The sequence below is a fragment of the Phyllosticta citriasiana genome (assembly GCF_038021145.1).
Source record: "Phyllosticta citriasiana strain CBS 120426 chromosome Unknown IWZ02scaffold_4, whole genome shotgun sequence".
Lineage (NCBI taxonomy): Eukaryota > Fungi > Ascomycota > Dothideomycetes > Botryosphaeriales > Phyllostictaceae > Phyllosticta > Phyllosticta citriasiana.
In genome coordinates, this window is record NW_027117281.1 from 1923780 (window position 1) to 1937346 (window position 13567).

The 13567-nt window shown below is 54.1% G+C and overlaps 7 protein-coding genes across 7 annotated transcripts; 2 read left to right on the forward strand and 5 right to left on the reverse strand.

Moving 5' to 3' along the window:
• Nucleotides 1–365: 365 nt before the first annotated feature.
• Nucleotides 366–1715, forward strand: IWZ02DRAFT_468688 (dienelactone hydrolase-like protein; the record flags this gene model as incomplete). Its single annotated transcript, XM_066768647.1, has 3 exons — nt 366–600; nt 668–1099; nt 1174–1715. The coding sequence occupies 3 exons, from the start codon at nt 366–368 to the stop codon at nt 1713–1715; spliced, it is 1209 nt and encodes a 402-aa protein (XP_066624792.1).
• Nucleotides 1716–1874: 159 nt separating this feature from the next.
• On the reverse strand, nt 1875–3269 carry IWZ02DRAFT_215216 (uncharacterized protein). Its single transcript, XM_066762739.1, has 2 exons — nt 2350–3269; nt 1875–2288 (listed from the first exon to the last, which is right to left on the reverse strand). The coding sequence occupies exons 1-2, from the start codon at nt 3032–3034 to the stop codon at nt 1993–1995; spliced, it is 981 nt and encodes a 326-aa protein (XP_066624793.1). The 5' UTR covers nt 3035–3269; the 3' UTR covers nt 1875–1992.
• Nucleotides 3270–3829: 560 nt separating this feature from the next.
• Nucleotides 3830–6021, forward strand: IWZ02DRAFT_447329 (stromal membrane-associated protein-like protein). The gene is made up of 6 exons (XM_066767278.1): nt 3830–4066; nt 4126–4171; nt 4235–4357; nt 4407–4451; nt 4504–4609; nt 4658–6021. The coding sequence occupies exons 1-6, from the start codon at nt 3952–3954 to the stop codon at nt 5897–5899; spliced, it is 1677 nt and encodes a 558-aa protein (XP_066624794.1). The 5' UTR covers nt 3830–3951; the 3' UTR covers nt 5900–6021.
• IWZ02DRAFT_447334 (uncharacterized protein) lies at nt 6022–7210 on the reverse strand. The gene is made up of 3 exons (XM_066767279.1): nt 6995–7210; nt 6664–6772; nt 6022–6535 (listed from the first exon to the last, which is right to left on the reverse strand). Exons 1-3 carry the CDS (start codon nt 7018–7020, stop codon nt 6371–6373), a joined length of 300 nt encoding a protein of 99 aa, XP_066624795.1. The 5' UTR covers nt 7021–7210; the 3' UTR covers nt 6022–6370.
• Nucleotides 7211–7365: 155 nt separating this feature from the next.
• On the reverse strand, nt 7366–8947 carry IWZ02DRAFT_374568 (sulfite transporter Ssu2; the record flags this gene model as incomplete). Its single annotated transcript, XM_066764768.1, has 4 exons — nt 7366–7798; nt 7855–8154; nt 8207–8575; nt 8727–8947. 4 exons carry the CDS (start codon nt 8945–8947, stop codon nt 7366–7368), a joined length of 1323 nt encoding a protein of 440 aa, XP_066624796.1.
• A 401-nt stretch (nt 8948–9348) lies between these two features.
• On the reverse strand, nt 9349–11186 carry IWZ02DRAFT_215356 (uncharacterized protein). The gene has a single exon (XM_066762740.1). The coding sequence runs from the start codon at nt 10943–10945 to the stop codon at nt 9812–9814; it is 1134 nt and encodes a 377-aa protein (XP_066624797.1). The 5' UTR covers nt 10946–11186; the 3' UTR covers nt 9349–9811.
• An 810-nt stretch (nt 11187–11996) lies between these two features.
• IWZ02DRAFT_356382 (mRNA cap methyltransferase-like protein) lies at nt 11997–13402 on the reverse strand (the record flags this gene model as incomplete). The annotated part of the gene is made up of 2 exons (XM_066764302.1): nt 11997–12031; nt 12082–13402. Coding segments are annotated over 2 exons (1356 nt in total), but the record flags the coding sequence as incomplete, so codon positions are not given.
• Nucleotides 13403–13567: the final 165 nt, after the last annotated feature.

Genomic DNA, 13567 nt, shown 5'->3' on the forward strand with positions numbered 1-13567 from the left:
AGGGTAGATAAGATGAGACCAGCTAGATGAGCGGTAGTCGGAAGACGGATTTGAAGTTCATTGAGTGCATGTTCGAGTCTTGAAATGTCGCCTTGATGTTGTTCTGGGACCACGGCTTTCAAGGCCTCGTGAACTATGGAATTCTTGTTAGAGTGGTATACCTACCTAGGTATGTAGTAAGCGCCGATGGACGACGGTCGAAAGTCAAGAGTCAGGAAAATCCCTGTCGAGTATGACGTCGTGCTAGAGGTGGACCAGGGCCAAGCTTGATGAGCTCTCGTCCATGTCTCCAATCAGCCCTTATATCCAGACCCATCGCGCGGCCCCGCGCAAGCAGAGACTACTCGCATCAACTTCACTCCAACATGGCCACGCTGAGAATCCACGGCGGCGGGAGCCTGCTCAACTGGCACGCCACGACTCCGCGCCTTTATATCACTGCCGAGAGCGACGATTTCGACGAATACACACTCGAGGCCTGGCGCGACGAGGGCTTCAATGTCATTTACGTCCCGTTTGGCGAAGGCGGGAAGCAGTACGTCAAGACTCTCCATTCGCTGGGTCAAAACCTGGGTGTTGGAGAGGCCTATTCGATAGTTGGTAGCGCTCCTTGCTCTTGCGCCAATTGAAGACGAAGACTGATGTGGCCTGCTTTCTATCCGCTTAGCCTTTGGCGACGCAGCTTCAGTATGTCTTGAGACGTTTATCCGCCAGGATCTGAGGCTCCGCTCTCTGGTCGCATACTATCCATCGTCCATTCCCGACCCAAGCACGCACTATTCGCCCTCGACGCGCATCATGGTGCACCTGGCCGGGACGCAGATTGGAGTGAACCGCACGTCAGAAGTGCTGGGAATCCAGGGCAAGAGAAAGACTGTCAGGAGGAGGATCACGCAAGGAATTGGCACCGGCGGTACCCAGAAGCTGTCGTACCCCTGCTACACGTACCAGGGCGTGGAGCCAGGCTTCGCCGAGCATGACTTGGACGAGTACGACAAGGTAGCCGACGCCGTGGCATGGACACGCTCGCTCGATACCATCCGCAAGGGCGTCTCCGCCGAGCTCGACATTGAGCGGCCGTGGGAAGAAAACGAAGAGCGTAAGTTTCGAGCGTCCCTCAAACTAACCGGCGCGCCCTAGCCGATTGATTGTTCAACCAATGTCCATCTGCAGACAAGTACCACACGCTCGACACCAGCAAGATTCTGGACACCATGACCGACGTGCCCAAGCCTTTTGTGACGTACACGCCGACCATGACGGGCGGGCTGGGCAAGGACGACCTCGCGCGCTTCTACTCGGAATTCTTCCTGCCGGCCCTGTCCTCGCGCGCCAATCCGCCCACAAACTTCCGCACCCGCCTCCTCTCGCGCACCATCGGCGTCGACCGCATCGTCGACGAGTTGCTCGTCTGTTTCAAGCACACGCAGTCCATGCCCTGGATCCTCCCCGGCATCCCGCCGTCCAACCTCCCCGTCGAAATCGTCATGGTTAGCATCGTTGCCGTGCGCGCCGGCAAGATCTTTTCCGAGCACGTCTACTGGGACCAGGCCGCCGTCTTGGTGCAGGTCGGCCTCATTGACGTCGAGGAAAGCGTGCCCCAGGAATGGCGCGACAAGGGCGTCAAAGAGCTGCCGGCTGTCGGCGAAGAGGGCGCCAGGAAGATTCTCGATGAAGAAAAGGAGCCGTTTAATGATTTGATCAGCGAGTGGTGAGCGTCGGATCGAATGGGATGCTGTCATGATGTTACGTCTCATGGTTCATGGTAGGTTCTGTAAGTACTTTTTGCACTTTTCGGCACGTCAGATTCCAGTGTCAAATCCAAGGTCTTTGAGTTTTCAGTCGGTGCCATGTAGTTTTATGTACCATGACGAACTTGCAAGTGGACTAAATAATTCGAACCCCTTCCACATATCTATTAAGACCAAGATCGGACCACTCCCAGGTTTTACAACACAGGCAACCACAAGTATGACATAACTTCCTTTTGCATCAAACATGCAGAGTACAAAGCTCCTTCAAGCACACAACGCAAAAAGTACCGCAAACACGCAGAGACTGGTCCCTACCAGTACGAACAAATACGGGAATCAGCCTTGTCTCGCCATCATCGCCGTAAACTTCGATGTCAGGCGCTGGAGTCAGGTCTTTCCAGTCACCACAGTGCTCTAGGCTCACGTACGAACCGCCGGCATTGCTGATGTCGCGGTTTGGCAGTGGACACAGCGGATATTGGCACAAGACTTGCGGGAACCACTTGTTCACCTCGTACCTTACGAGCACGTTTTCTGGCGCAGTCGAGTCAGTTTGGATGCTATGAGACAGACGGCTGCAGCGCGTTTTACATACCAGAGTTGCTTTCGACAAGCGAGCGGAGAGAGTCCCGGGCAGCTGCACTCCTGGGCGAAGTCGGACCCAGGACTGCGTTCTGCGACCCTTCGAGCGCCTCCACCGTTGCATCGATTGCAGCGCGCTCGCGACGGAGCCGCAGGGCCGTCCATTCTTGCAACTGCTGGCTGTGTTTCGCGACATTGTCTTGAGCTCTGCTGGAACCTGCGCACTCAGCGGCTGCGACTCTGGCAGTTTCTTCCTCCACTCTTTGGGGCTTGTAGCCCGGCTCGCCGGCTCGCTCGTCAATCATGTTGCGGCTATCATCTTCTTCTCCCTCTTCTTCACGGCTGTTGCGGGCACGTAGGTGCTTGGGATGCAAATCGTACTTCTTCTCCAGGTCTTGGTCGCCCCAGGACGGATGTCGTCTCTCCGTGTAACTGTACCGGCTGCCCTTCAGCCACACGAAGTCGGCATCGTCATCTGTGTCGATACAAATCTCGCCTTCATCGTCTGGGTGAGTGGACGTGGTCTCGCTGTCGTGCTGATGGTTAGAAGGGGATTTATCGTCCATGTCATGCCATGAGGATGCGTGTTCAAGCGAGAACGAGGTCTGAAAGCGAGAGAAAGAGAGAACTAAGATTAGGTACTGAATAGAATGTTTGCTGGGGACTTGTAGATGAGTGGCCTTGATATCAAGCCGCATGAACAAGTTTCCACTGCACGCAGATTTGTCGTTTGCCGTTCATTCACCCCCTTGGTCACTTGGATTTTGAATTTGAAGCCGCATTGACCACGTTGCTGGCTCTCGTGACGGTGACATGCGGCTCTATTTTTGCCATGATTGGAGTGATTGTTTTGCTCGAATCCGCGGTCAAAGTGAACAGTTTTCAGAGGGAGCTTCCGTGGCTTTGGTGTTTGTCGTTGTTTTCTGTCGGAGAATAGCAAGGACAGGTACTGTAAGAACACAACTTTTGCACGCCGAGGCTTGAGACGGAATTAATCCCTTGTACCGTCTCTGCGATACTTTTGCGGGCGTCAAAGATGCGTGGCTCATTGAGATCTATTTCTCTGTTTTGTCAGTTGCAACGGTAAGCTGTCGTTCTGGTAGCACAAAGAAATTGCAAGACTGCAGTGAGTCGATGAATTCAGAAAAGCCATGATGAAAGAAACTGGTCAAGTCACTTGGATATCTTTTGAATTAACCAGTGACAATGAAAGAAGAATGCGGAGTGTCGAAAGTGGTCGAGCAGGTGGTTTGATGATGTCTTCGTTCAGCATGGCAACGTCCCTCATCGCGCCGGCAGGAGTTTGAGATTTGTAGGAAATTTTTAAAGGCAGTGATTTGGCCTTCACTCGTGGGAAAAAGAGAAATGTGTCGATGTGGAATGTTACATTCGTCATTGAGCCAGTGGAAGCAAGTGGCCCCTCTTCACCGCCTTTCAGTTCGGGGGAGTTTGCTGTTCCGCACTCGGTCGCGGCCAGTTTACCCTCAACCACACTCCCAGCTCCACTTCCCGGAGAGCCCTGCGCACCGCTCTTCCTACCTACTCCTGACGCCGCCTCTCTTCCTATCGACTCTCATACCTCCGACAATCAATTCTCGCCACGAAGCCTCGCGAAATGTCGCGGCGCCCCGACCCTCGCGCTGAGCGCGCCGCTCAAAACCAGCAGACACTCAAGAGCTTGGTCAAGTTGGAGCCAAACAAGAGTTGCGCAGATTGCAAGAGAAACAAGCGTGAGTTCAGTTGTGCTACTGAATTTTTTACCCCACATTTTTGCTGATACTTCTCAAAGACCCTCGCTGGGCCAGCTGGAATCTAGGCATCTTCATATGCATCCGGTAGGCAACCCCTGATGCGACTCTTGCGCCGACCCAAGAAACTGTGTTCTGACCAATTCTTAGATGCTCGGGTATACACAGAGGCATGGGAACCCATATCAGCCGAGTCAAGTCTGTGGATCTCGACTCGTGGACGGATGAGCAACTGCAGAGCATGCTGCGATGGGGAAACTCAAGAGCAAACAAGTTTGTCTCAAAGCGCGACGCGTCGAATAAGGATACTGATGGCTGACAGGTACTGGGAATCTAAGCTCGCACCAGGCCACATTCCCTCCGAAGCGTAAGATCACCAACGCTGGCACCGACAGTGACCACTCAGCTGACGGCACTAGGAAAATCGAAAACTTCATTCGAACAAAGTATGAATCGAAGCGGTGGACTATGGACGGCCCTATACCAGATCCCTCAACATTGGATACTGAAGGGGACGACGATGTGGTGCGTCCCAGCATTGGAACTCCCGAAGAGCCATGCTAACGAGACTAGCCGCTCAATGTTGTACAGGAAAAGGCCAAATTGGAGCGCTCGTCCTCACAACGAGCTGCGGCGGCAGCAGGCCGGTCTTCGGGCCCTCCTCCAGTGAGGAAGCAACCAACAATGGACATCTTTGGCGACGAGACCACCTCACCTCCCTCAAGACCTAGCACAGGGCCGCCGCCTGTGACCAGACCACCACCGCCCAAGGCTGAAGCTGCACCCCCCAAGCAAAGCAAGCCTGGAGATTCTCTCCTCGGTCTCGACTTTTTCGGGGGCTCAGGCTCCTCGACGCCGACGCGTCCTGCGAGCACCACAGGCTCCGCTCCCTCCAATGCTCCTCGTGCCGACTTGAAGCAATCGATCCTCTCCCTGTATTCAGCGAAGCCTGCTGGACAACCCGCTGTCAAGCATCAACATACAGGATCCTCTGGTTCGTTCGGCGGTCTGCAGTCTCCCGGACTACACTCTCCCCAATCCCAGTCAAGCCCAATGGGCGGCCTCAACGACGCTTTCAGTAGTCTTAGTATGAACATGGCTCCGAAGCAGGCTCCGAAGCCCTCTCCGTTCGCCGACCTCATGAATGCCACACCGAAGAGCTCCACGCCCGCAAGCTCCCACCAGCCATCAGGATCGGGCTCTGGATTCGGCAGCGGAGGCGGTTTCTTCGACTCTCTGCCCGCGGCCAAGCCAGCCAATCCTCCTCAGCCGTCTCGCACCTTCAGCTCCAACAGCGGATTCGGAGACTTCGGCTCGTCCATTTCTCCGTCCGTGGCCAACCCACCCAAGCCAGCGGCCAGCAATACAGGTGACCTCTTTGACCTTTCATTTGATGCTCCTGCTCCTGCCCCTGCTGCGGCACCAACTAAACCACCTGTCTCTCCAGGCGCCAGTTCCGCCTTCAATCTTTCCTCGCCCGCCGCTCCTTCTCAGCCGTCCCAACCCAAAGCCCAGGCGCCGGCCGTAAACTACGCTTCCGGACTCTCGAACTTGGATGCATGGGGATCCAACGATGCGTGGTCCTCGGCGACCACGGCTACGAGCAACACGACGGCCACCGCCCCTTCGGCATCGACGCCCGCGTCCAACACTTCAGGCTGGGGAAGCGCGTCGACCTCTCAGGTGACCCACGACGATGACTTTGGCGGTTGGAACAGCGCAACTGGATCGAGCACAACGACTGCCAGCAACGCCGCTCCCAAGCCTGTCAGCACCTTGCCCGGAGACGACCTGTTTGCCAATGTTTGGGAATAAAGATGTGCCCCGTGTTGTCCAGTTTCAGTATGCCCATGGTTGCGTTCAAGGCATGGATAGGAGTAGCGGCGCTTTCTGGGAGGATCCGAGCATGAGTAGTGACTGATAGGATAGCCAGAGACCAAAATGTGCCGAAGATAAATCATGAATTCAACCAGACAAAGAACCGAGTGGCATGTTCTACTCGGGAACTATACTCCCTTAACTCTTCCAAAAGATGCAATTGTTTTGAACCCAGACCCAACGCCGTGCTTCCTGCCTTTGACATCCCTCGTGAATAAAAACCAATCCAATTGTCCACAAAGTGCGCGCGTGCCGTTGATCGCCCGCTTGAACGCGAAATGATGCGGCCCGTCGTGGCTGCGGCCATTCTCTCGCACCCACGATATTTCCTTTAGACAAGTTGTCCATTTATCCCTTCCTCGGCGCCGTTCGATCCAAAGCATCTGTCCGGCGCAATACTCGCTGCTCTCACCGGCCAAACAGCAAGCCCCAGATCCAATATAGCAAAATAACGACACCCGAGATGATGGCGGCGAGCTTGAAAATGGCCACCTTGTTGCCCTGCTGCGCCATGCGCGTCATGCGCCCTGCGCTGCCCTTGATTGACGATGCCATGGAGGAGAAGGTTTCGGACTGCGTACCGTCTGCGTTAGCTGCGCTGTCTCTTTGAATGCTTGTCCGTGTTTGCAGGGGCTCGGTCGCGGGAGGAGCGAAGAGACGGAGAATGTGGATGAGATGGGGAGCTGGCAGGTTGTGCGTACAGATGAGTCGATGACATGCTGGTCGCGCGCATTGTCGTAAATGTCGATGGTGACGCCGCGCAGGGCCGAAACCTTGCCGGCGAGCTCGTCGAGCCGCGAGTTGTTTTGTCTGAAGAGATGAGCCGGGTTAGCATCAGCTTCCCTTGTTTGTTGCTTCCGGATGTGTCCAAATGACTGAGGGCATTGTCCTTTGACGAATGCCTTGGACGGAGGGTTTGGTGATGGAAAGGGTAGACCAGGCTCAGCGCGATGGAAGAGAAACATGGGCGCATGCTTGTTTCGCGCATAGCGACGAGTTCTGGATGACTGGAAGGGGACCAGTTGGACGTACCGCTCGCGCTCGTAGGCTTCGGACATGGCGGACTGGCTGCCTGGGTGGTTCGGATCCGGTCGAAGACGGCGGCGGCAGGCCGAGGAGAGAAGGGGGGAGGGTGTCAGAGCTCTGCAGGATCTCGGACGGAGAGAATTTGCGCAAGGTGATGTGGAGGAGCACGAGGAGGAGGACGTGTGGAGTGTGGAGAGAAAAAGGGGTCGCCGTGATGCAGCTGCGCGTTGGTCGTGTCCAGTCCAGGCCAGTCGCTCCCGCAACAAGGATCGTGACGTATGCCTCGGCCCAGGCCGTTCCAACACTTCAATATGTTGTTCCCGTCTTTGATCCATGTCCACGTGCAACCACCACTACGTCTGCCATTAAATTTCATACTACGCTGGAATCGTCTCCTCAGACGCCTCTCCGTCCTTTTTCAGGTTTGCAAGGCACGGCGCAAAGAACAGCTTGCCGGACCAGGCTCCCCTGGCCGTCCGTGCCGCGACAAGACACCACAGCAAAATCACGGCTATGCTGAATATTTCGCCCAACACTTTAAACACCGCGCTCGGCATCTCGATGCCAATTTGGATCGTGCTCGCCGCGAAAACGCCCAGCGGAAACGTGAAGCCCCACCATCCCATGTTGAAAGGGAACGGCCGCGCCTTGTAGATGCTCACCAGCGCAATGAAGAACCAGACGAGTCCAAACCCCCACATTATGAGAGCGAGAAAGAAGCCGACCACATACATTACTGATCCTGCGCTTGGGTCAAGTGTCGAAGTGGTGGGGAAATTCACCTTGGCGACTTTGCCCAGGTACATTATCCTGTTTCTTCAGCGTTAGCCGTGTGCCCCTTGCGAGGTAGGATCGATTAGACGCACGAGTATCCGCCAAATCCCAGCGGTCCAAGCGGAAGAAAACGGCTCACAATGACTTCTCGCGGTGGCATCTTATGCAAAGCCAGCCTCTGGTAGTACATCACAAGCACTGCCATTGCGAGGGGAGTGCCCATGCCCCACAGAACGTAGCATGTCATGATGGTGCCTAGGGCATGGTCTTTATTCGGGAGCACTTCAGCCACCTCTGCACCAGTGCCTGCCGCAACAATTGTGGCTGCAATGGGGAGTAATTGCGCGGCTGTGAAGCGCTCAAGTGATTTGATCTCGTGGCTATGCATCATCCTGAATCTGGATCAGTTGTGCCACAAGCTGGGAAAAACATGGGGGCACTTACAGCAGAACCGACAGAGACAGCGTAACTCCAGCCGCCACAATTGTGTCAATCATCCAGAGCACCCAAGCGAATGTGGTCGCCCAGGGGCCCCAGACTGGCACGCAGATAAAAACCCACATCTCGATGATGGTGGCGAATCCCATGGGAATGGTCCCGAGGAAGAGCGAGTTGTTTGGATCGCGGATCATGACGCTCCATATCTCAGGATACAGCGTGTACCGGAGAAATGATATGACAAAAGCTGCTGTGAACAGAGCCACGTTGAGACAGAAAAATATGATAGAGAGATAATGGAGCCAGCGTCCGTTGTATGGCATAAAGTAGAAGAGAATTGAGACGATTCCTGTGCCCATGGTCACAGAAAACCAACTGCATCGTGTAAGCTACGGCGTATCTACAGTCTCCATAGTGGGGCGGGTGATGATGGCAATGAAGAAGGTAAAAGATTTGTCCGCATGTCGCATGGATCAAAAGAGGAAAAGAAGAAATTTTCGACGCTTCAAGGTAAAGGTCGACTTACGATGGGCTGAAATTCCTCACCACCCTCCTCCATCCAACCTCGTACTTGGACAACTCTCTCATCTCTCCTCTCCCAGGTCCAACCACATCCCGATGATTCTCTTTCGAGCTTGCAGGCGGGACGCCCGCGGGGTTAGCATCCGCTGCCGCATTCTCAATGGCCTCGCCTCCTTGCTCTTTCACAAACAGCTGCTCCGGCTGCCGCTGCTGCTCCTGCCGCATGCCAACACGGTGCCGACTGCTCAAAGCGCTGACTGATCTGGCACCGCTCATTCTGCTATTGCTGGTGGAGACGTGTTCGTCGTGTTGCCGGTGCTGAACACGCGCAACCATCGTCACATTGAGCTCCGCCTTTTTGTTGTCTGTTACACCGTCTCTCTAGACGACATCAATGATGCTGTGACAATGGCAAAAAATATTCTGTTTAAAATAGCAGGAGGAATTTATGGCGGAAAAAGCTGGCGGCCAAACGTCTTTAAGTTGTGACTGTAAGACGATCGATGCCGTGCCGGCGATAAGCTGCCGCTCCGGCATGGCGGTCGGTGCTGGCAGCAGGGGTGCCATTACCTAGTTTGGTTAGTTTCATGTTCGAGCGCAGCTGGTTGCTGGACAAAGAACCAATTGCCCGAACGCTTGGAGCACATCAATTGCATAGTGACGAGCTTGTGATTTTGCATCAGAAGAAAATCTACGCCAAAAGAAGTGGACTTCAAACACCAAACCCCAATCTACCAGCGTCCGCTTCTCCACTAAGCTGCGTTCAACTCCCGTCCCTCCACGATCCAAAAGCAATGGCACTTCCTGGAGCTTCGGGGAAACATGACGATCCAAACAATGACAGAACGCGCCTATTCCAGACTTTGAGCACAGAGTCAGCTCGTCAATATATGTACCCGTCTCCCTGCACGTGTATACACCTAGCTCCTGAAGCTTGGGCCTCCAACGTCTTGTCCGCTTCTTTGCCATCATCTATCAAAGTAGCTCCGACTCCCCTTCCGAATTTTACTCCTGCTCCGACCACAGATCCTCCTGGTTCACAGTCTGGCGCAGATGATTTCAAGGCCTTCTCTGCGGAAACGCACCTCGTCACCACCGCAACGCCTGGTTCTCGGTCTGGCGCAGCTGGTTTTCAATTCTTCTCATTGGCGAAAAAACACCTTGCAACCAACCAGGACCATGGGGCTGTTGGGAACTCCCTGCACCCCAGATTTCATGACGTACACTTCGCCCTGTGTCACTTCTGGTGTTTGGTGTGAAGTTCTCGAAGAAGCGATTTTCACATTGATGTGGAAGTACAACGTTTCCTCGGCCCCTTCCCGCGCTCGTTTGAGGACCAATCACTGGTCTGTCCAACCTTTCGCGGATGGTGGGCCAAGATTCCTCAATTGCCACGGGAGGGCCAATAATGCCTCGGCCTCGTCCGTTCCAAAAGTTCGGTTGAGCACGTTCCGGATTGCCAAAGCCTGTAGCGACATATGGATTATTGTTTCTGCGGCCTTGCACGTGGTTATATCTTGGCGGAGCGAATTCAGGCCGTCCGGATCTCCAGTGGAAATTGTCACTGTAGGTGCTAGAGCTCCGAGCTTCAACATTCATTCGAGGACCTGGTAAGTTTCCGAACCTCCTGCCAGCATGAGCGGTTGGCCAGCAGGTAAATTGCGAGCCAGTCCTGGGTATTCTAGGTGGAGGGGGAGTGACGTTCAAGACAAGGTGTTGATCACACGCACTCCATCGTTGGTAGGTTTGGACGCTCGATGCATAATCTGATGAGATTCTGGACATGTTGCTCGCCCTCGATGGCACTGCTTGGGCGAAAATGGCTTCTTGGGCTGTCTGAGTATCAAAAGTCGCAGTCACTCTGGTTTCTAGGATCGCGAGTTTCGAACTCCGAGTCGGATCCCGATTTGGTGGTTTAACCTGTACCTTGTCGGACATATGCCGGCTCCTTCCAACTGGATACGTGGTAGCCGGTCCATCATGGTTGGCACTTGATCCACCATTGACTTCAACAAAGGACGTCTCGCCTAAATTCATCTTCGTGGAAGTGGTGGAGTTGCAAGCCTTGTGGCGCTTTGGGACATATCCGACATGTTTACACCATCCGTTAATTTCGCAGATCGGTTTGGAGACAGACGCCGCTCTTTTCTGGGTTGGGGGAAGCGGGCGAGGGATAATTCGGACGTCTTGCAGGCCAGGAAGGATGCTAAGCTCCAGAGTCATAGCCGAAACGATTGCTTTGCAGCGCGCCCTGTCCGCTTACAACTAGCGCGGTGTCGGAGCCTTGGTGTCGTCTTTCGAAATATGTTGATACCGTGAATGGAATGAAGAACAGTGGTCTTCAACGACAAGTTCGTAAGAGATGGTGGCGATAAAGCTGCTGTAATGCGAGCGTTAGGCAGAGCTAGGTCGTCATGTTGTCGGATGATATGCACCTTATGTTGACGGAGCTGGCTTGTCGGACATGAGGTGTCCTCTCGAGTCGGTGGTGACCATTTAGGAAGGAGTCAACGGCGTCTCTGTCCTACAAAGTGGGTGCCATCCTTGCTCTTGTGATTTCCTGGAATTGTGAGCAAATGCGCGACAGAGGAGAAACTCCCTTCCGGGTGATTTCTTGGACAAAGTAGAGTACATGCAAAGCGCCGTCAACTGCATGAAGGTGATGGAGGCTAACGAGCTACCTTTTCCTTACACTACAGTACAAAGTCAGTGAGGTAAGATTCTAACACTGGCACAAGGTTTCTGAGCATGGCCTGTTGTTCCGATGCCATGTTTGCTTACTGACAAACAAAACCTTGCTTTGACTCTTTCCAAATCCTCAAATTCTGGGAAATGTTCCCAAGGGGGCCACATGTTGCAGTCTCTTTTGCATGACACTCTACCACCAGCGAGCCCTTTTGAAGTCATGATAATGATTTGCTGTCTTGACTCAAGAATGTGAAGGAGACACCTTCTTTGTAATCTTTCTGGTTATGTTCTGCATGTCGCCATGCCACAGCGCGTAAAAGACGCAGATCCTTGTTAGCATATAGATGCCATTAATAACCTTAGACTCCAGAAGCCTGCTAGAGTTCTCAGCGCTAGAGTAGCCCGATGGGAAAAAAAAAAAAAAAAAAAAACAAACCTTTTTGTCCCAATGCTTGAATCTGTGTGTAAGGTATCATGGACGAAGGGGGGTAGTGAAAGCCGGTCCGGTATCTTGTTATGCGCATCATCTGTTGATTTTCTCCTGCTTGGCGTCCAATTTGATGATCGCCAATCTTTCAATGCGTCTCTAAACCTTGTAAAAGCAAAAGGCGTGGTAGAAGCCTGGCAGCTGTCAGTCGGAGAACGGCTGTGATTGCAAATATTGTACTCACTTGCCGCGTCCATTTCTTCAGCGCTGATTAGCAGAGGGCCCCGATCCCGGCCCCGAACTCCCATGCGCTCGCTGAGGGGACCCAACACAGGATCGCCGTTCTCCTCATCCCAAATCTCGTTGAAGGGCTTGCGGTATTGCAGCTCTAGGTTGTAATCCTCTGCCAAGGCACGGAATGCCTCCCATGGCACGACGTATTCTGGAACCTCCTCAACTGCCTCCTCTAAGAAATAAAAGTACTTCCAGCCAAACGGTGGCCTGAAGACGCCGTCTGGAGGTGTCTTGCCTGGAAACTTGACTTTGTAGATGCTGTTGCCCCACTCCACGCAGTCTTCTTGTATTTCTCCATTTTCTTTCTCTTCCTTGTCTCCCTCCGTGGCTGGTTCCTCCTTTGGCGGGTCATCAAGACTTTTTTCTGGGTCCCAATCGTCGTCATCATCTGCCGCCGCCGCCGCTGCCGCCGCCAACTCTGCTGATGATCCATCTGTGGTCTTCGAAGCTCCCCCATGCTTCTTGTGCCATTCTTCAACTTTGGCAGAGAGTACGTCCGAGTTTGGAATGACCCCAATGAAGCGGCCGCCTTTTCTGAGAGCTCCAGCGACATTCCGTAGCATGCCCCGTGCTTTGCGCTCGTTTTCGAAAGCGTAATGCATGCAGAACATCATCGAGACCACGTCAAATCCTCCTCCACCCCAGCGTTGGCTAATCCCGCCGCCTTCAGGACCGACGCTCGGGTCGATGCCGACATCTTGGATAATGGGAATATCTCCAAGCCATTCTCCAAAACCGTCCTTGACGAAGAATTCGCCTTGGAAAATGCGCTGAGGTCGGCCTCTGTTTGGACGTCTAGACATTTGATTGTACCTGTCCCGGGCTTGATCAATCGAGACATCAGCAGGATCCACGCCGACGTACAGGTCCACTCGCTTGGGTGCCGATTGCCACTTTTGCAAGTCACCGCCTTTTCCGCAGCCCACATCCAAAACTAGGAGATTCTGCCCGTAGATTTCCTCTCCCAGGCTTGCGTCTGGAGGCGAAAACTTCTGGATGATGCAGGACTTGACCCAATTGTTAAAGCTTCTCAACCCTTTGATCTTGCTGTCGGTCTTGCGCCATTCTCGACCACGTTCTGGCACAGCATTGTAGTGTTGCCTTACAACGTCATGCACGCCTCTTGCAGCGGCAGCGGCCTGCTGTTGTTGCCTCAATTCGCGCTCGCGTTCTTCCTGGCGTCTTCGTGCGGCATCGCGTTCCGCTTGTGTGATTCGTGCAGCACCGCCCGGTCGTTTGAGCTGACGGGGAGGTGAGCGAGAGGGAGAACGCGGTTCCTCTTCCGGATCCGGGTCCACTGGAACCCTGGGCTTGGATGGAGGCGGCCTGCGATCTACTGGACGGCGGGTACGAGCTCCGCCTCCGGGTCGCTTGCGGGGCGGTGATCCAGATCTTGAGCGCGATCGGGCGCGTTTATTGTTTGTTGCTGGAAATCT